General features: G+C 47.5%; 1 protein-coding gene across 1 annotated transcript in view; it reads left to right on the forward strand.

Annotated features, from left to right (window-relative positions):
- LOC116830888 (venom factor-like) overlaps positions 1 to 22,078 on the forward strand; it is a 57,584-nt gene that overhangs the window by 28,668 nt on the left and 6,838 nt on the right. Inside the window, exons 22-32 of the mRNA XM_032790562.1 lie at positions 570 to 627; positions 3,391 to 3,477; positions 4,111 to 4,314; positions 6,837 to 6,912; positions 8,087 to 8,246; positions 10,413 to 10,508; positions 12,291 to 12,441; positions 13,908 to 14,071; positions 15,794 to 15,952; positions 17,600 to 17,754; positions 20,836 to 20,883. Of these exons, the coding sequence (XP_032646453.1) occupies positions 570 to 627; positions 3,391 to 3,477; positions 4,111 to 4,314; positions 6,837 to 6,912; positions 8,087 to 8,246; positions 10,413 to 10,508; positions 12,291 to 12,441; positions 13,908 to 14,071; positions 15,794 to 15,952; positions 17,600 to 17,754; positions 20,836 to 20,883 (1,358 nt within the window). The remainder of the gene's footprint in view (positions 1 to 569; positions 628 to 3,390; positions 3,478 to 4,110; positions 4,315 to 6,836; positions 6,913 to 8,086; positions 8,247 to 10,412; positions 10,509 to 12,290; positions 12,442 to 13,907; positions 14,072 to 15,793; positions 15,953 to 17,599; positions 17,755 to 20,835; positions 20,884 to 22,078) is intronic.

The raw sequence follows: 22,078 nt of genomic DNA on the forward strand, positions 1-22,078 counted from the left end.
CCCCAGCTGGGCTCCAGCTTCCAGCTTAGCTGGGGGGAGGGACTTTGGGGGAAGAGGAGGGGCAGGGCCACAGAGGGCATGGGGCCTCATGGGCCCCCCACTTTGGGGAAGAATCCGTCACCCACAGGAGCCAACTTTTCAAAGAGCTGGGGGGTGTTCAACCCCAGACCCCGTCCCCACTCCATCCCTTCTCCCAAGGCTCCACCCCCTCCCTGTCTCTTCCTGCCCCCTTCCCTGAGCATACTGTGTCCTCGCTCCTCCTCCCAACCTCCTGCACACTGCGAAACAGCTGTTTGCAGTGGGCAAGAGGCGTGGGGAAGGACGGGGAGGCGCTGATCTGCGGGGCCCACCGGTGGGCGACAAACACTTGAAGGGGAGGGAGAGAGCTGATGTGGGGCTACCGCTAGGTGCTCAGCACCCACCATTTTTTCCCTGTAGGTGCTCCAGCCCCAGAGGACCCATGGAGTCGGTGCCTATGCCGTCACCCCTGTCCTGGGACCAACCTGGCTACAATGCTGCAAACAACTTTTATTACACTTTGATCATGTGTTCTTGTTCTTCCCTCCTAGCCTGAAGGGATGAGAGTAACCCGGTCTATGTCCACTCAGCTGGATCCAGCTGCAGAAGGTGAGTAACCACAATGATTTGTCTTTATATAGCGCCTTTCCTTCTGCAAGCGCCCGGTGAGCACACAATGTATAGACAAGTGAGGGTCTCTCATTTTTGGAGCCCTTGTATCTTTCAAATGCTGTTCCCAATTTGCCTCAAACTCGCCAGAAAAATTCTGCACCTGCCATACGATCGTGCCTGGGGATTTTCAAACGGATCGCTTTGGTTTTTGGTGACATGTGAGACTGCCAGTGTCAAGCTGTCAATGGAAGACTTGCATCAGTTCCATGGAATACCCCACACTGGTTTAAAATTTGTGTGAAATATTGACATTTCTTTGGTCCCTCTGTCTGCCTTATATGATCATGTATCACCACAGCATTATATCCATCTGAGATACTTACACATAGTAATTGAGTGTGACAGGTTAGAACCGCTACATCCAAGGTGCCACCTGATGTGCTGGAGTCCCACTGCGTCTGCTCATTCCACCAGCCTGGGCTTCCTCATTCTGTCCTTGCTGTGGCAGGCCCTCAAGCCTTCTCTGGGCCAGACAGAGGTAAGCCCACAGCTGGGGGGAGGGATAGTTCACTGGTTTGAGCATTGGCTTACTAAACACAAGGTTGTGAGCTCAATCCTTGAGGGGGCCACTTGGGGATCTGGGGCAAAAATTGGTCCTGCTAGTGAAGGCAGGGGGCTAGACTCAATGACCTTTCAAGGTCCCTTCCAGTTCTAGGAGATAGGTATATCTACTATCATTATTATAGCAGCAGTCACAGATTGAATTCAGCTTGGGGATTTACCCAGCACTCACATGCACACTTTATTTCAGGTGTGAACCCAAAATAATATTGTCTTGTGCTGTATAGAGAGATAGGCACAATGCAAGCTCATAAAAATCTCCCCCTTCCTCAATATGGAGGGAGATATGCACAGCTTTTGCCTGCCCCTTCCCCCCAGATATGAATTGCACAAACTGAGTTTTGGAATAAACTAAAAACAATTTTATTAACTATAAATGGTAAATGTTATGTGATCATAAAGCATACCAAACAGAACAAATCAGATTACTGAGTAAATAAAACAAAACATGCAAACAAAGCTTAATATACTAAAGAAACAGGTTACACGTTGTAATTGCTCACCCTAAATGATGTTTTAGGCAGGTTGCTGAGTTTCTGCAGATCACAGTTCCAGTTATGTCTCTTTACACGGTAAATCCCTGTTCTCAGCCTGAACGCAGCCCTTGCTTAGTTCCTTTTCCTTCAGATGTTTTTAGCAATGTTCCTTCTTGGATGGGTGGCAAAGGAGAAAAGATCTGATTGCCTTACTTCCCAGCCTTAAATAGAATATACATAAGGCAGGAATCTTTTGTTTCTGAACGCCCCCCCCCCCCAACCCCGCTACCTCTTAATGGAAAAACACTGAAAGCCCAAGATGGGGGTCTAGTACCAGGTGATCCGATCACCTGACCTTGTAGTGTCAAAGCAGCAACCCCAGGAGCGTCTCAGGACGGCGCTGAGATTAGTATCTTCCAAGTCGTATTGTTCTTCCTAATGGCCTATTGAGGCTGATTGCCTGTTGTCTGGTGGGCGTTCCCCCAAATACGTACATAGTCGTAACTGTTACATAGTCAATATTCCTAACCTCAGATACAGAAATGATACATGCATACAAATTGGATAACCACATTCAGTAGATCAGAACATTTCCAATGATACCTCACATGACCCATCTTACATAAAACATATCTTAGTTGTACCATATTCATATCATAACAATATTTCTATGAAGAATATGGGGTGCAGTGTCTCACTGAGCTCCTCATGATCTTTAATGTACTTATCCTCACAACACACTTATGAGATCGGGAAATGTTTTTATACCCATTTTACAGCTGGGGAAACAAGCTATTAACTACTAGCCCAAAGGCATACAGGGAGTCTGCACCAGAGTAAGGAATGAGTCCAGGTTCTCAGTCCAAGGATAATGTCTTAACCAGTGAACTAATGTTCCTCTCAAAGGAGTCAGACACAAATCAAAACAGATTTTGGTCACACTAAAATATTACTATATGTTATAAGCGGGGTGCAGACATGAACAGTATGTGTTGCAGATATCAATAGAAGGTTTGTTGGTGTTATAAGCAACCTATTGATCTGCTGAACTCTAAGAATCTAACAATTGATTAGCCATTTATTAAAACATTTATTAAGAAGTTGTCAATCCTTTTATAAACTCTGTATAATCATACTTTTGAATATAAAGTGTGACACGGATTTTGCTATTGGCTGATGGAACAGGTAGCTCTCAAGGGTAGAAGAGGAGAACATTTTAGAAAATGTTTGATTCCAAAACTAGACATGATTCTCCATCACCGGAGGCAACAGAGGAAGAATGGAGGCCCAGCCCTGGACTGGTGTCTCTGGGGACTACTGCGGTACAAATAATCATAATTAATAATAAGGTGAAAAGTAGTGGAGAATCAGGCCACTAATATTAATGTCTTTACCATCACTTTAAATCAGCTGAATTCATGCCTGTGATCACACAGCTGGTTTGGCTTATTCGAAAGTCAGCAGTATGAATCCTGGGACAATCAGTTTGGACTGCAAAGTCACCACTCCCGTCTCATCTTAGTACCTTCCTCCATCTCCCTCTACAGGGCATCATTTCAGGCTCTGTATGAAGGCAGGGAGCCCGTAATCCAGGAGAAATAGCGGCTGCAAAGCCAAAAGGACGCTCATATTTTCACTGTGGGTTCTTTTCTCCTTTTCGCAGGTGGGGAACAGGAAACGAAGGTGAAAGCTCCAGATATAAATGATATCATTCCAAATACTGAACCAGAAACCAAAGTCTCCATCACTGGTAAATAAGAGCCTGTGATTGTGAAGTGCTTAGAAATCATGCTGAGTGAAACTCAGAAGTTCGTAAGACTGTTAGGCCAGAGGTCAAGAAATGGACCAAATGTTACACACTCTTACAAGTTTTTTTCTAATGTGCGAGCGAGTTTTTAGTCAAGGAAGAAATACAGTGGTGGTGTTCTTTTTGTGAATTTTCTTTAGGAGAGCTGTGGAAAGCAGCAGGAGCATTTGCTTTCATCTCTGTTACTAGAGTTGTTCCCTGGGAACTGAGAAGTAGTGTTTGGGGCCAAGATCCCGGAGAGAGAGGACTGACCTGCATGCTGTTTGCAACTCCCTCTGCTCCAGGACTGGTGTGCATAGTGTAAATGAAACAAGTTGCACTGAAAATATACCCAGACTCCACATCACTGACTTCTTTTCCAACCTGCAAGGTCCCAGCAGGGGTTTGGATCAACTGATCCAGTCTTAGGACCCAGTTCTACAGGGCGGTGGGTGCCCCAGACTCCAGGGGGCATTGAGGCACATTTCAGGTTCAGAGTGTTAAGTCTACAGAACCCATTGAGGGGTCACTTTCTCCCCATTCCCACAAGCCACCGCTCCCATGCTTGAATTCACACCAGGTTCTTCTCTTGGCCAGGAAACCCCGTGGCACTGGCTGTAGAAAACTCTATCGACGGGGCCAAGCTGAGGCATCTTATCGTGGTGCCCTCTGGCTGTGGGGAACAGAACATGATCCGTTTGACCCCAACGGTCATTTCCACCTACTTCTTGGACAGCACTGACCAGTGGGAGAAGATGGGGGTGGATCGCCGGGCTGAAGCCATCAACCTGATCAGGAGTGGTAAGAGACTTTCCTGGGTGACAGCAGGTCCTTCTCCAGACTTCTGTTCATTACTAGGGCTTGGTTATTCCTGCATATGGCTATTGGGTGGGAGCCAGGATGGCTAAGGCGAGTGGTGTCAACCTATAGAATACCCCCAGGGGAATTCTGTGCCAAAAATGAAAAATTATGCCACAATATTTTAAAATTTTGCAAAATTCTACATATTTTATTTGTCAAAATAACACAATATAATCATGCCAGTTTCAATTATTTTGGTAGCTTATTACAAAATACCTGTCAGCAAGTTTGTCTGTAACAATACAGACAACAAAAAAGATTCAGGAAATGTTTTTTGACAAATAGATTCCTTAGTAGGCATATTCCTACAGAACTCTGAGTAATTCATTTAAACTAAATACAGAAATTTATTTCCTGCACCCCTTAGAAGCAGTGCAAAGGTTTGGGGGAGCCAGGAGTGAAGGCGGAGCTGAGGGAGAGGGTAATAATGGCTGGAAGGAGCCTTGATGTGGATTTGGAGGGTTGTTGGGTGTGGATGGGAGAAGTATGGAACATGTGGGGTTTTTTGGGTCGGGGGGAGGGATTGTTAGGAAACCTCCCCGATGCAGACACTGGCTGACCCCTAGCCTTTCTCTTTCAGTCAGGCACATCTGCCCTGTCCCCAAGTGTCCCTGTACCCCCAGTTCCCATGTGTCCCTGCACTTCCACTCAGCCACCTCTCCTCCCCCTGTGCCCATGTCCCTAAACCCCCACTCAACCACCCATCTTCTGTCTGTTCCCATCTATCCTTCCCCTGCCCTCCCATTCAGCCCCCACCCCAGCCTGTCCCCCCCACTAGCCCTTCTGAACCCATCTTTGACGCACACATCCAGCAACCCCATGTGCCCCATGCTGTCCGTCCCCCCATATCCCATGCCTCCTGACTTGGCCTCATGGGCAGAGCACTGAGGAACACAGCCTCTTCTCTTCCCTAGCTGCAGCTGGGGCTCCTCCCACCCGGGAGCAACTACCCTCCGTTCTGGCACCACTGCAACCCATGATGGGTGAAAGGTGTAACTGCAGAACCTCTCTGGCTGACTGTATTTTCTGCAGACAAAAAAATTCTGCATGGGACACGAATTCTGCCCATGCCCAGTGGCACAGAATTCCCCCGGGATTATAATAGAACCATTTTCCCATATGCTTCCAGCTCAGATCCATCTCACCTCAACAATTAAATTGTTATTTTCCGGACTGGTGAGTCTTAGCCCACTTCCTAGTGGGACAGATGTACATAGTTGATGGTTAAAATCTGTTCCATCTTGATAACCGCAAAAAACTTACTTTGGGACTGCTGTTTGGGGGTCTTTGTGGGCTCAGTTGATGGATCTCAAGTCAGTTCCTAGCGGGACACATATCGGTGTTGCCAGAATCTAATCTGGGGGATTCAGCAGGAGCGCCGGAACTTGGTTAGACGTGTAGGGGGCACTGGCACCAAAACCGTGTCCCTGCCCCCAGCTCCTCCTCTTCCCCCTGGAGAAGCCAGAGCCAGGCAATGCTAAGAGCTGCCCAGGGAGCCTGAGCTGCTGTGGGAAGCCCCGGACCCTCCACCTGCTCTGAGGAGAAGGCCTGGGTGCCTGAGAACATCTTCCAACCCATGTCCCCACCACCTGGGGCACACCACTGCCGGTGGGACCCAGGGGCAGGGGCTCCAGTCCAGCCTCCTCCCTCTTCCAGGGGGGGGCCTCAGGTGGAAGGGGTGGGCCGGGGGATAGCCTACCTGAGCTGGTGGTTCACCCACCACCTGTGGCACCACTTCTCCTGTCACCTCTGGCCCTAGGCTGGCAGTTTGAGGGGGCAACGCCTCCCCTGTTCTCCCAAACTACGCCCATGCCACCACTGCTCCACGCCTGACCGAGGCTATTCCGCCCATGTTAAAAACTGGGCGAGAATGACCTTGCACTTTTAAAAGTGTGGGGGGGGGGGTGGCCTCCCTAGCCCCCCAGTTCTGGCATCCCTGGTCCCACAGGGTGTGGTGGGCCCAAATGTTCTTTGTGCCCAGGGCTCCAACAAATCTTAATCCACTTCTGCCAAAATCCTCACCACATCTGACCCAGGACATCCTGCAGCTGTCTCTATAGAGTGGCCAAGGTATGATTGTGTCATGGGGACTGAACTCCTCTTTCAACTACTTGTGCTGCCTCTTAGATTTCCTCCTACCTGATATCTGTGCCATGCTCGGCTCACGGCTCTGTGTGCACTAGGAGCAGAATTTACATGTGATGAGCACATTAGCCTGAGCCAGCATGAAAGTGACTTGGATCCTGATCTCTGGAGTGCTCAGTTTAGTTGCTTCAATGGACTGGATTCCCAGTCAAACTGACCGCTGCTAACAAACACAGAATGGAGGCAAGCAGGTAGCTGAGGGCAGAGATGGTGCTTTACAAAGAGGAAAGAGAGAAGGGGAGAAGGATGACAGATGGGAAGGATAAGGCAGGAGAGGTGCACAACACATTTCAAAGACCTTTCTTTCTCCTTTTCAGGTTACACACAGCAACTGGCATATAAGAAACCTAACTACTCCTATGCAGCCTATTTAAGTTCACCCTCAAGCACATGGTAAGGCAGCTTTTCTATAATGCTCTGCTGCATTGTGTAGAGCTTCTCTTTGTATACCTACCATTCCTCTGGAAGACATGAGCCGGAGCAATCTATTCCCCTGGCTACACTGAATGGACAAATTTCATGTGTAGAACTGGATCTTTAGAAAAATACACCAGGGAATTAAAAACGCAGGGGACTTGACAGCATCAGAGATTGGTAATGGAACGCAGTTCCTTGCATGGTTGCTGACACCAGAGTGGCTTAGATCAGTAGAGGTCTAACACATGTGGAATTTCAGTCCAGTTCCCAGTGGGAAGGTGTCCACGGCGCACACAAATTCTATAATCACAGCTCTGTTAGTCATGATCCCATCACATTTCACGCTAAGCAAAGTAAGACTCAGGACACCAACTTCTCCTGGCACCGGTGGGTGCTCGACACCCCATCTCCCCAGGCCCCATCTCGACTCCACCCCTGCCCCGCCCGCATTCCAACCCATTTCCCAAAGTCTCCGCCCCTCCCTGCCCCTATTGGACTCCTTCCCCAAATCCCCAGCCCCGCTTTTTCCCTGCCTCCTCCCCTGAGCGTGCTGTGTTCCCGCTCCTCCCCCCTCCCTTCCACAGCTTGTTACACTGCGAAAGAGCTGTTTCGCAGCAGCAAGCGCTGGGAGGAGAAGCGGGGATGCAGCACACTCACGGGAGGAGGCAGAGCGGAAGCAGAGGTGAGCTGGAGCAGGGCGGGGAGCTTGGCTGCCGGTGGGTGAAGAGCACCCACCAATTTTTCCCCATGAGTGCTCTAGCCCTGGAGCACCCCATCGAGACAGCACCTATGGTAAGACTTGGTTAGTACTTGGATGGTGGAATGCCAGTGAAAACCCAGTTACTGCAGGAAGTTCTGTGCCATACAGATTTCTAAGCATTCGTGTGTCTCTAAGCTCACCCGTCGCCCTCTTCTCCCCCACCACCTCGCTTATTTGTGGGCACGATAATTAAGTTACTGCAACTGATTCACTAGGTTGATCCACACAAAACCTGTCCCGACACCAGTTTTTGGTGAAGTTTTCATACAAGTTTAACTCATCCATCAGCACAGATGGTAATACATTGGCTCAAACATCTGTGTCAAGGAAACTTTCAGGAAGGCAGGAGTGACCTTCTGACCTGATTGATTCTGCATGTTAACCCCTCAGGCTGACGGCGTATGTAGCGAAGGTCTTTGCCCTGGCTAGCAAGCTAGTGGCCATCCAATCTGAAGTTATCTGCGGGGCTGTGAAATGGCTGATCCTAGAAAAGCAGAAGCCCGATGGCATCTTTCAGGAAAATGCTCCTGTGATGTCTAAAAGTATGATGGTAAGTTTAACCTTAGTTCCCATAATACCCCAGACTGTCCCCCATTCTATTCAGCCTAGCAGCTTGACACTTCCTAAATCAGCAGTTTGACTCACTAAGCCAGATCCCAAAGTCTTTACTCTTTTTTACTGGGTCCTTACCCAGGCAAAACCTCCGTTGAAGTCAATGGAAATTATCTGAAGCAGAAGTGAGTAAAAGCTGAGTAAATATTTGGTTTGGCCCAGTGTCTGTGAAATTGCATCCCCCTGAATAAGCACGGGTTATATTTGTAGCTATCGTTGGCATTTCTGAGCCTGCTTAAACAGGGACATAACATACTTCTGGGGGAATTCTGTGGCAAAAAATTAAAAATTCTGCACACAATATTTTAGAATTCTATATATTTTATTTGTCAAAATAACACAATATAATCATGCCAGTTTAAATTATTTTGGTAATTTATTTCAAAATATCTGTCGGCAAGTACGTCTATAACAATATAGACCCAAAAAAAGATGCTGGCAATGTTTTTTGACACACAGATTCCTTACTAGGCATATTAATATAAAACTTTGAGTAATTTGTTTAAGTGACAGTACAGAACTATATTTCCTGCATCTGTCAGAAGCAGTGAAAAGGCTTGGGGAAGTCAGGGGTAATAGAGGAGCTGAGGGAGAGGGAAGGAGCCTAGAGTTAACCAGGCTGGAGGGCGGTTGGGGATGGATGGGAGAAACATGGAACAAGTTTTTGGGGAGCAGGGCAGGATTGCTAAGGAGTTGGGTAGCCTCCCCCATGTAGACACTGGCTGACCCCAAGCCCTCTCCCATTCAGGCACATCTACCCCTGTCCCCACACCTCCCATTTCTATGGGTTTCTGCAGCCCCCTCGCCCATCCCCAAGAAGGATGTGGAAAAATTGGAAAGAGTCCAGCGGCGGGCAACAGAAATGATTAGGGAGCTGGAACACATGACTTATGAGGCGAGGCTGAGGGAACTGGGATTGTTTAGTCTGCAGAAGAGAAGAATGAGGGGGGATTTAATAGCTGCTTTCAACTACCGGAAAGGGGGTTCCAAAGAGGATGGATCTAGACTGTTCTCAGTGGTAGCAGATGACAGAACAAGAAGTAATGGTCTCAAGTTGCAGTGAGGGAGGTTTAGGTTGGATATTAGGAAAAATTTTCACGAGGAGGGTGGTGAAGCAGTGGAATGGGTTACTTAAAGAGGTGGTGGAATCTCCTTCCTTAGAGGTTTTTAAGGTCAGGCTTGACAAAACCCTGGCTGGGATGATTTAGTTGGGAATTGGTCCTGCTTTGAGCAGGGGGTTGGACTAGATGACCTCCTGAGGTCTCTTCCAATCCTGATATTATATGATTCTGTGTGTCCCTGCAGCTTCCCTCCCCCATCCCCTCAACAATGCCAGCCCACTAGCTCCTGTCCCAGTCTGTCCCCCAGTGGCCATTCTGAACCCCAGCCTATGGACCCCTCAGCAGCCCTGTGTGCCACACTTTGTCCTAACCTGGCTTCACAGGCAGGGTGCTGTGATAAACTTCTATTCCTAGGGGAATTCTGCACCACTGGGCATGCACAGAATTTTTTTCCCCACAGAAAATACATTCTGCCCCAGAAGCACTGCAGTTCTGCCTTTTGCTCACCGGACGCTGCCGTGGCACCAGAACAACCAACTGCATTCATGGCCTCTAGTGAGCGAAAGGTGGAACTGCAGTGCTTCTTGGGCAGAAATGTATTTTCTGCCAGAAAAAAAATCTGCAGGACACGTTAATTCTGTGCATCTGCAGTGGCACAGAATTCCCCCAGGAGTAATAACATTTGACACTGCCATGGAGAGAGCCATCAGTTTCGTGGGGCTGTAAGCTGGGCCATGGAAGATGTAGGAAGCAGATAAATATACAGAGAGGATGTGTATGGGGATGGATGGATAGTGTTTATGTGGGGATAGGTAGATAGATCATTTCTTTTTGGAGCTGGCACACTGTCACATTGCATTTGATGCATGGCCGTGATGTCAAAACATTGCAATACTGTTATTGTAACTGGTGCCCAGATACTGTATGATGAGGGTATTAAAAATGCAGAGCTAAATCTCGTCAATAGATTCAGTAACGTAGAGAGGTAGATAGATAATGTCATGAATTCTGTTCCTGAGGTTTGTTCTTTGTTTCCCTCTTAGGGAGGGTACCAGGGTGCTGAGCCTGAGGCCTCACTAACGGCTTTCGTTCTTATTGCATTGCTGGAGTCCAAAGACATTTGTAACAATCAGGTCCCTGTGAGTATGTCTGTCAAGTATCTTCATTTATTTGCATTATTTCCCTTTCCAGATGTGGTGCATGAACACGTGACGGAAAGAGTTTGCCCTAAAAGCATGAATAGAGTTGCCAGATTGGAGTTCACATGTCAAAGTGTGCTGTGGGGCCAGATTCCACGTCCTCCAGAGATCTCAGCACAATCCTCCAGGAGCTTAGATTTATATTGTGATGACGGCAAATCCCTGCTCCAAAGATTTTTACAATCTAAATAAACCGGACAGAGCAAGGATGTATTATTATCCCCCTTTTACTGATGGGGGGGGAAGAGGCATGGAGAGACAACTGATGTGTCCAAGGCCATGCAGGAAATGAGTAGGGGAACCAGGAATTGAACCCAGGTTCAGGGGTAGTGAGTTGTATGGGCCAATTGTTCCGGGCTCCAGGAATATTCAGAGCCCATGGGCCTGGCTCCACCAGTGTTTGGGGATGGGTCTCTCCCCAATAGCACCTGCTGGACCCAGGCTATTTAAAAGGGCCCAGGCCGAAGGCCCATGGCAGCTGCTGCCACCACCACTCACAGCACAGTGAGACTAAGGCGGCTTTCTGCCCACCTACTCTGTGTCACTGCTGGAAGTGGCCAGCATGTCTCTGTGGCCCCTGGGGGAGGAGGGTGTCTCTCCTCCTTGAGCTGCTGCCAGAGGGTTGTGCGGGTCACTTTTGGGAGCCAATGACACCCAAGGTAAGTGCCAACCCCCTGACTCCCTCTTGCATCCCCACAGCCCCCTCCCAGAGCCCACACCCAAACTCCCTCCCAGAGCCCAACCCCCTCACCCCTCCCACACGAAAACTCCCTCCCAGAGCTCACACCCCTTCCTACACCCCTATGCCAGGCCAGAGCCCACACCCAGCACCCAAACTCCCTCCTAGAGTCCGACCCCCTCACCCTTCCTGCACCCAAACTCCCTCCCAGAACCCACACTCCTCCTGCACCCCAAACCCTGCCCCGGCCCAGAGCCCAAACCCCGCACCCAAACTCCCTCCCAGAGCCCGAACCCCTTTCTGCACCCAAACTCCCTCCCAGAGCCTTAGGTAGGTAGGTAGGGGGCGGGACTTGGACCCATTCTGGGCACCACCAAAATTATCCAACCCTGCCACTAGAGCTCAAGTTCCCAATGCCATCCCTGCAAGACCATCCTCCTCCTCTGATTTCTTTTTTCCTTGTTATTGCCAGTAAGAGAGAGGAATGTCCAAATATGCCTATCCAGCTAGGCCAGCCTGCTCTCCATTTCCAGTATTTGATAGAAGCACGTATTCAGAGGGAGTGGCTAGCTCGATGGATTGTCAATGGGACATGGAGTCTTTCACTTCTAGAAACCTTGTTCCCCCCAGATTCAGACCTGCAGTGATGGAAAAATGTCATTGAGGTTCTTAGTTCTCCTATGGGAAGTGAATTGTGGAAGGAGAGTGTGTCTGCACAGTTCTTGACAGACAGGCCTCTAGATCACAAAACCCACGCTCCCGGTTGGCCCCCATGCTAGCAGTTTCACCAGGGGAACCAAGACCCAAGTGGACCACGGAGGATGCATTCCCCTCTCTAATCTCTAGGGGAGCCCCTCTAGGTCAAAGGTAAGGCACAGTGGTGGAAGGGTGTGTGCGGAGAGAATGAAATTCACCCACGATACAATTCAATGAATTGTGGTTTTTTTTAACTATGTAATTTAAAAATATATAAATTAATAGAATTTCAGTCTGATCAGTGGGTTTGGTTTCTTGATGTGTTTTGGTTTTTTTTGACCTCTCAGACCCTGCAGAATGGCATTAACAAAGCTGGGGAATACTTAGCCAGAGTGTATCCATCTCTCAGAAGACCGTACACAGTGGCTATCACATCCTATGCCTTAGCCCTGATGGGGAAACTGGACAGCGAGAAAGTGCTAATGAACGCTTCAACAGGTAGATTATTGGCGCGTACTCAGTACCAGAAAGATGTAGCCAAGTTGGGAGGGAGCTCACGGGAGGAGTGATCAAAGGGCTAGCGAGATCTGCAACAGCTGAGAGTTTGTGTGGTTTTGTTTAACAGTGAGTATTGTCTAGTTGGGCTGATATTATTCTAATCAGTTTTACAGTGACATCCAACCCAGATCAGGGACCCCTTTTGCTAGGCACATGGCAAGAGACAGTCCCTATCCCACGATGCTTAAAGTCAAGTTCAAAGGCACCTATTCAAATTAATTAGACCCAATGGGAGTGGGTTGCTTACTTCTTTCAGGCTGCTTTGAAAATCACAGTTTGCATAGACAAAGCCGACTGATGAGGAAACTAAGACCCAGACTGTCTACGCTGCCCTAAAAAACTCGCAGCAGGCCTGGCACAGCTGATTTGGGCTTGCAGGGCTTGGGGAATGGGGCTATAAAACTGCAGCATGGCCACTCAAGCTTGGGCTCTGAGACCCTGCTGGGACTTCCCAGAGTGGGGGCTTCAGCTCAAGCTCAATTTTGCAATTTTATAGTCCTGCAGCCCGATCCCCAGGAGCTCAAGTCAGCTGACCCAGGCCAGCTGCAGCTGTGCCATGGGTCTTTTATCGCAGTAGACATGTACCCTATGCAACTTGTGTCACAGAATTGGGGGAGACAAGGCCCTGCACCCCCGGCATCCTGCGATTCACCATGACTCTCAGCCAGCCAGTAAAACAAAAGGTTTATTTAGATGACAGGAACACGGTCCAAGACAGGTCTTTCAGGTACAGACAACAGGACCCCCTCAGTTAGGTCCATCTTAGGGGGGCCTCAGGGAGGCCAGAGCCCCATCTGGGCTCCCCACCTTTTTCCCAGCCAGCTCCAAACTGAAACTCTCCAGCCCCTCCTCTCTGGCGTTTGTCTCTTTCCCAGGCCAGGATGTCACCTGATCTCTTTGTTCTCCAACACCTTCAGCTGGCATCTTTGCAGAGGAGGGGGCTTAGGCCATTAGCTGCCAGGAGACAGAGTGCTGCCCATTCTCTGTGCAAACAGTATCACAGGGGCCTTCTTGGGCTCTGCAACAATCATACACACTGATCCCCCACCTAGATACCTAAGAAATGCATAGGGAAAACTGAGGCACCCACACAGTATTCAGAGAAAACATTAAGAACATTCTCACTTCCTCACAACTTGTCCAAAATAGCTTGTTGCAGAGCTGGGAACTGAGCCCCTATCTGAGTCCTAAGCCAGTGTCTTAACCACAAGATCATTTGTCTTTTCTGTAGCACTTAGATATTTTCTGTGGGAATATCTATGTAGCTATGGATTTGCATGACACTGTCCATTTTTTCACATGGGTGTGGTTGAAGAGGCAGTATTTTCCTTTTGGAGCTGCTCAGAATGTGCTGTTCTGTGTCCTGGTGAAGGTAATTCTTGTTCTTATTCTTTTATCGCATTTAGAGGGAAATCGCTGGGAAGACACAAACTCCCCCACATTCAGCATTGAGGCCACCTCATACGCTTTACTGGCCTTGCTGCGCGCGAAGAAATACGAATTGCTCAGTCCCATAGTCAGATGGCTGACAGAGCAGAAATTCTATGAAGGGGGGTATGGATCTACCCAAGTGAGTATAATCTTTGGCAGGCATAACAATATGTTTTGTGGGAAGGTCTCCCAATAGAAGGAATGGAAACCCCATCACTAGATCCACTGAGATGGACACTCCATCATAGGGAACAATGTGTGTTAGTCCAGAAGGTGGACATGATAATCTAATATAAATTCATCGTTTCCAAGGTCAGAAGGGACTGTTGTGAGCGTCCGTTCTGACCTCATGTATAACACAGACCATAGAGCTTCTCAGTCTAATTCCTTTTTGAACTAGAGCAGATCTTTTAAAAAAAACATCCAATATTGATTTTAAAAATTGTCCGTGGTGAAGAATCCACCATGACTCTTCCCAAATTGTTCCAACGGTTAATGATCCTCACTGTTACACATACTTCATATGTAACTTTTCATGTCTATAAATTGCCACTAATTTTATGCCCCATACAGTTAAGACATGGCTCCTATTAATCCTAGAATTATAAAATTATAGGGCAGAACGGGCCCTTGTTAGGTCATGTAGCGCAGTGGCTCTCAACCTTTCCAGACTACTGTGCCCCTTCCACGAGTCTGATTTGTCTTGTGTACCCCCAAGTTACACCTCACTTAAAAACTACTTGCTTACAAAACCAGACATAAAAACACAAATGTCACGTACACTATCACTGAAAAATTGCTGAGTTTCTCATTTTTACCATATAATAAAATAAATCAATTGGATTGTAAACATTGTACTTGCGTTTCAGTGTATAGTATATAGAGCAGGGGTAGGCAACCTATGCCGAAGGCGGCACACAAGCTGATTTTCAGTGGCACTCACACTGCCCAGGTCCTGGCCACTGGTCCAGGGGCTCTGCATTTTAATTTAATTTTAAATTAAGTTTCTTAAACATTTAAAAAACCTTATTTACTTTACATATAACAATAATGCAGTTCTATATTATAGACTTATAGAAAGAGACCTTCTAAAAACATTAAAATGTATTACTGGCCTGTGGAACCTTAAATTAGAGTGAATAAATGAAGACTCGGCACAGCACTTCTGAAAGGTTGCCAGCCCCTGACACAGAGCACTGTAAACAGGTCATTATATGAAATTTGAGTTTGTTCTGACTTTGCTAGTGCTTTTTATGTCACCTGTTGTAAAACTAGGCAAATATCAGATGCGTTGATGTAACCCCTGAAAGATCCCTGTGTACCCACAGGGTAACGTATACCCCTGGTTGAGAACCACTGATCTAGTCCAGTCCCCTGCACTGAGGTAGGACAAAGTATTACCTAAATCATCCCTGACGGGGTTTGTCTAACCTGTTCTTAAAAAACGCCAGTGATGGAGATTCCACAACCTCCCTAGGTAATTTATTCCAGTACTTAACTATCGTTACAGTTAAAAAGTTTTCCTAATGTCTAACCTAGACATAAGGCCTATAGTGGCTTATAGCGGATGGATAACCATTTCCACCTGAGCCTCTGCTACTGGGCTGGCTCACGTCTGTGTTAATGACTATATGTTAATCACTGACTGCACAAAAATATACCTCCTGCTGTCCTGTGTAACATCTAACGCTAAGAGTTAACTGTTGTATTTTCAATTCCTGTTCATTAAGCAGTCAGGATTGGATTCTGATCTCATTCACGGGCCACTGGGGTAATTCAGGAGCAAGAGGGACACAGGCCTTTGGTTCGTGGCAATAGGACAATAAAGTGTAACCCTCTTGTCTTTTTCCTGGTCTTCCAGGCTATTATCATGGTGTTCCAGGCTCTTGCGCAGTACCAGATAGACATCCCCATACACAAGGAGCTGAATTTGGATGTTTCTGTTCATCTGCCTGGTCGTACTAAACCCCTCACTTACAGGATTCAGTATGAGAATGCTATGGTGCTCAGAACGGCGGAGGTACTGTTTTTTCCTGCCGCCACAGATCCTACTATGTGCCCCTTCCTGACCATGCGCTAGGACGGCTGTGAGGGCAATCCAAGCGTCTATGCTCTGGATGCCCAGGGTGCTTCATGCTCCTGCAGTCTGAAAGGAGTCCAGCCACTGCCCAATCTCAGGGTCCTTAGGCACCACAGACAATGACTTTTTTCTTTTTCCCAATGGGTGCTCAGCCCTGCCCTCGCTCCATTTACATTTGCTCCAGTGAGAGTCATTGTTTCTGAAAATTAGAACAGCTTGAACTGGAGAGCTTGAGAAAGCCCTGTATGAAAATATCCCATAGCCCAGTGGCTAGGACACCCTTGTGCAATATGGGATACCCCAGTGCAAAACCCTTCTCCACAGGCCAAGGGGAATTGAACAAGGGTCTCCAATATCCCAGGTGAGTTCCTGACCACTGAGCTAAAAGTCACAAGCAGAGCACTACCGCTACCTGCTTTCCTTTTGTGAATCTGCCCCTTAACAAAGGCTTCTTTCCACCCAAAATGGATTCTTTTTTTTTTATTTGCCAAAATTTTTTGTTATTTTCAGATTTGGTTTGGGTTGAACCTAATTTTTCTTGCCAATTTTTTGGACCTGTCAGCAAACCAAAAGATCAGTTGTTCACCCAGCTCCATAGTTATTTGACCAGCTCTGGGCATCACCATCAGATGGGTGTTTACTGTCCTGCATAAGCTCGGAGGTCTCCGCTCACTGATTGCGAATCCCCATCACTCTTGCTGACAGGCTCAGCAGAGAAGCTAAGGGGTGAATGAGAGTGAACTCCCTTCCGTAATAAGACTTAGCATTTATATACTGCTTTATAAGAACAAATGTAAGCACTTTAAGGGGCAGTAGGCGTGTATGAAACTCGCCCTGCACCTGTTTGGCATATAGAGAACATCAGAACATAAGAACGGCCATACCAGGTCAGACCAAAGGTCCATCTAGCCCAGTATCTGTCTACCGACAGTGGCCAATGCCAGGTGCCCCAGAGGGATGAGCAACAACTGATCAAGTGACTCTCTCTTGCCATCCATCTCCATCCTCTGATGAACAGAGGCTAGGACACCATTCTTTACCCTTCCGGCTAATAGCCATTTATGGACTTAGCCACCATGAATTTATCCATTCCTTTTAAACATTGTTATCGTCCAGCCTCACAGCCTCCTCAAGTAAGGAGTTCCACAAGTTGACTGTGCGCTTTGTGTAGAAGAACTTCCTTTTATTTGTTTTAAATCTGCTACCTATTAATTCACTTGGTGACCCTAGTTCTTTGTTTATGGAATAAGTAAATAACTTTCTTATCCACTTCTCCACATCACTCATGATTTATATACCTCTATCATATCCCCCTCTTAGTCTCCTCTTTTCCAAGCTGAAGAGGTCTAGCCTCTTTAATCTTTCCTCATATGGACCCTCTCCAAACCCCTAATCATTTTAGTTGCCCTTTTCTGAATCTTTTCTAGTGCTAGAATATCTTTTTTGAGGTGAGGAGACCACCTCTGTACACAGTATTCTGTACACAGAAATCTTGCAGGCTATCAGTCTGGCATGTTTCATTGGCACTGGCTTATTTAAAATTAAGAAATGTAAGAGGCACCCAATCTGACTGTGGATTCTTTACAGACTAGGCTGAACAAAGACTTCGTTGTGAGAGCAAGAGGCACCGGACAAGGAACCTTGACTGTGGTAACGGTTTACAATGCAAAGATACCAGAGGATACATCTCAGTGTAAGAACTTTGACTTGAAGGTGTCTGTCAGGGAAGCCCAGAATGGTAAGTTACCTTCTGACTGGTTAAGTTTGCTGTTGCTACCCAAACACCTACACAAGTATTTAACTTTACAGACATGAGAAGTCCCATTGAAGTCAAAGAAGCATAAAATCAAAAATGTGCATAAATGTTTCTAGAATTGCAGCCTAAATTAAGACCAGGAGAATAGGATACACAGAGTGGAAGGACCAGAATAGAAATATTAATATTACAGCAGGACCTAGAGGCTTCAACCAAGATCAAGGACATATTGTGCCAGGTGCTGTACATAAGAGACAGTCCCTGCCCCAGAGAGCTTCCAATCTAACCAGCCAAAGGGAGAATTCTTATTCCCTTTACACAGGGGGAACAGAGCATTTCAGTTACTTTCACATGGAGTTTGGGTCAAAGCCATGAACTGTGTGTTAACTACCAGACCAGTGCAGAGTTGGGTGGGGTGTAAAGTAATAGTGAGGTCAAGGCAGCTAGATTAGCAAATGCAGCAATGTTTCCTAATGGACAGAGCACTGGCCTGGTACTCAGGACATCTGGGTTCTGTTCCCTTTTTGCCACTGGCCTGCTGGGTGACCTTGGACAACTTCCTTCACATTTCTGTATCTCAGTCTCCTCAGCTGTAAAATGGGGATAATGACACTGTAAAATGAAAATGAAAACTACTATAGAGCTAGGTATTATTAAATCTTTCTCTTTTCTAATATTACTGTTATCGCTAAGCACTACATGTTCTGACACAGGGTCTGTCCAGCTGCAGGACAAGCATGCTGTCATCATGACACCTGTGCTCAGCAGAGTTAGAACATCTCATTATCCCACAATACAATATGGATGAAAAGTCAGGCATGGGACTCGCTTCCTCTAAATGAGAGATGAGTCTGAACCAAGTTTAGAACTGGGTCCACACCTCTCCTAAGGGTTGAGTGCTCAGATCTAGGGCTCGGCTCAGCTTGCTATAGATATAAGGGTCTCAAGTTTGGGAGCATTTATGTCACCTTATAGGTAGAGTCATCTCACTTGTCAGTGAGCTCGGACTTCCAAGACATCAGCACTGAAAACGTGACCTGTTGCTTCTTTAGTTAATAACTTGGCTGACTAAACTGGCCGCTGTTCTTGATTTGAGCCACTAGAAGGAGACATTAGTACAGACACTAAGGCTATGTCAGTGGATTGCAGACTTTTGCGCTTGGGTGTCCCCTTTCACATAGCAAGCCTCTGAGTGCGACCCCTCCCCCAAATTAAATACACTTTTTATCTGTTTAACACCATTATAAACGCTGGATGCAAAGCAGGGTTTGGGATGGAGGCTGGCAGCTCGCAACCCCCCATGAAATAAAATTATGACCCCCCCGAGGGATCCTGACCGCCAGTTTGAGGACCCCTGGGCCACGTGCACACTACAGGATGGGGTGTTCACGTACCCACGCAAGCGCGCATCTAGCTAGCATGAGTATAAATAGTGACGTCTCTGTTGTGCCATGGGTAAGGCAACAGGGGCATGGCCTAGCCCCGCTGAGTACTGATTGCAGTGACACTACTGTTTATACCCTTGATGAGAGCTATCGTGAGCGGGGAATCACACCCCTAGCGCATAGTGTAGATGCAGCCTATGCCAGAGCCAGGATTTTGTCTTGGCCTGTTGGAGAGCTCAGGGCCAGCCAGGAGTTTTGGGTCAAATTCTGAACTTTCCAAAGTTCAAGGGAGTTCAGATCCAAGCTTCTGATTCAGGCCTCTCTCTCATGATAACACAAAACCACATGTCTGCGGGAGAGGCTTTTTCACTATTGCCAAACTTAAGCATTCAAAACTCATTAGTCATGTCCCCAAAAACCAATGACATCCGCTTAAAATCATGAGATTTTTAAAATACTGTAGAAGGGTAGGACCAGGGCTCAACCCTCCTTGAGGGGCGGAGGGGAGCCACACCAGCTCGCCACACGCCGTCGGCCCGGTCCCTTGGCTTCAGGGTTGAGGCAACAATGCCAAGTCGCTGGGGAGTTCGGGCTCAGGGCGGGGCCATAAACACAGCTATGGGTCAGGCCCTCAAGAAGGGGCTGAACAGCAAGGTAACCGGTACAAAAGGTCTCCTCCGCCCAGCGGGGAAGGGGAGTCTGCCACCCTTGGAAAGGTGGCAGGGGGGGACACAGGCCCTCCCACTCCACTGCATCCCAGCCCGGGGCCCTAGCAGTGGCAAAGATCCACTGCAGTCAGTGGGGTCCTGGCCGCAACACACTGACATGGGATCAGGTATATCTACAGCCTGACTGGGGTCGGCTACCCCCGGGCCACTTCCAATCTCCTCCTCACTGGGTACCTGCCACCCGCCGGCGCCATCCAGCGGGTGCCAGACCAGGGGTTCCTCAGGGTGCCAGGCATCGGGAAGTCCAGGCCACTCCTCTGTGTACCGAGCGGTGGGAAGCTCAGGCAGCTCCTCTAGATGCCGGGCGGCAGGAAGCTCAGGCAGCTCCTCCGGGTACCAGGCACGGGGCAGGCTGGGCCCAGCGGGAGCTCAGGCACCAGCATCTGTCCTCCCCAGCAGCCTTCTTCCAACTGAGCGCTGGGGCCGGGCTTTTATACTTCTTGTCCCACCCCTTGATTTCCAGGGGATGGGGACAGGCAGTGGTGGCTCCGCCCACTGCTGCACCTGTTCTGGCTTGTCCCTCTCAGGTGCAGCGGGGAGTGAGGCCCCCTCGCTACAAATACATTTGGGGGTTGTTTTCTTTGCCTTCTGGTTTCTTTCAGTTGCTCCCACTTCACATTTTAAAGCTTTTCTCCACAAGCTCAAGGTCTAGAAAAGAACTTTTATGCTAAGTGAAAGCTGAGATTCTCATGTGATCTTTTGTTTCCAGGAGCTGGGGTTTAAAGAAACACATCAAAAATTGTAAGACTTACCACAAGAGTTGGCAGTGCTGCTTTTTAGCTTGTGTGTCAGGCATCCTTCAGGGTGTCTGGTTCCTTTCGTGGGTTTTTTACCCCAGTTCTAGAATCTATTTGATTAAAGTGCTGAGTTTTCAAGTTTTGGGGCTTTCTACAAAACAAAAATGAAACTTACACCAAAAAATATTTTTTCCTCTTTTGAAACATTTCTAGCTAGGAAGCCGGAAGGAGCCATGCGTTCAGTCTTCATCAGGATCTGCACCAGGTGACAACACTGACCTTTAATGATAATGTTGAAGTTGAAGCTAGACAAAGTCAAATTTACAAATAAGGTGTAAATTTTTAACCGCCAGGGTAACTAACCATCGGAACAATTTACCAAGGAATGTGGCAGATTCTCCATCACAGGCCATTTTTAAAATCAAAATGGGGAGATTTTCTGGAAGATATGTGCTAGCTCAAACAGGAATTATTTTGTGGCAGTTCTATGGCCTGTGTTATACAGGAGATCAGAGCAGATGATCACAATGGTTCCTTCTGGCCTTAGAACCTATGAATATTGCTACACAGGATATATTTTTATAGAATAAGGATCAGTGTTACTGAATAACTATTACAAGCCCCAGCTCTTATCTAGCCCTTGTCATTAGGATGTCAAAGTGCTTTATAAAGGAAAACAGTATCATAACCCCAATTTTACAGGTGTGGAAACTAAGGCACAGAGCAGTGATGTGACTTGCCTAACCTCGCTCAGGAGGCTTGGGGGCAGAGGTGGGAATAGAAGCTAGGTCTCCTGAGTTCCACTCCAGTGCTCTATGCACTAGACCACACTGCAGCACAGCTGGATTTGTTGCTGGTCTACATGGAAGGATCCTGGCCCAGCATGTACTGGTCTGGTATAAATTCTGCGATGGCTTCCTCAAGGGAAGTCTCTGGTTGGCATGATTTAAATACCTGGGTCAGGAATAGAGAAGGGGCTAGGCCCTGCTATGATGAGAGACATAGAAGTACCTCATGTTCGTTTCCACAAAGCGACCTCGCTGTCCCTCTAACTTTGTCTTTAAATGTTCCTTTGCCTTAATGCCCACAAAAAAAATATTGACAATGCTTAGGCAGTGGGTGAGCTGAGGCCAGTGCCCATCATGCTGGCCAATATTGTCTCACTGTTTCTTTGGGCTCTCCCATCGGTCTGTATCCACCTGTTATATTGGCCTTATCCTTAGACTGTAAGATCTTTGGGGCAGGGAACGCCTTTTGGGTCTATGTTTTTACAATGATTGGGGTTCTAGGCACTACAATAATTAATAATACCTAGAGAGAGAGAGGCAGATAAATAGACTTTATAGCTAATTCCCAGCATTGTCATGGAACCATTCTGGCTAGAAACTTCCAAGCAACTAGTTTCCCCTCTTATTCCAGGCTATTTCAACTAATGAGAACTTTCATTGAATTTCTGTCCA

Source organism: Chelonoidis abingdonii, chromosome 26 (assembly GCF_003597395.2).
Source record: "Chelonoidis abingdonii isolate Lonesome George chromosome 26, CheloAbing_2.0, whole genome shotgun sequence".
Taxonomy (NCBI): Eukaryota; Metazoa; Chordata; order Testudines; family Testudinidae; genus Chelonoidis; species Chelonoidis abingdonii.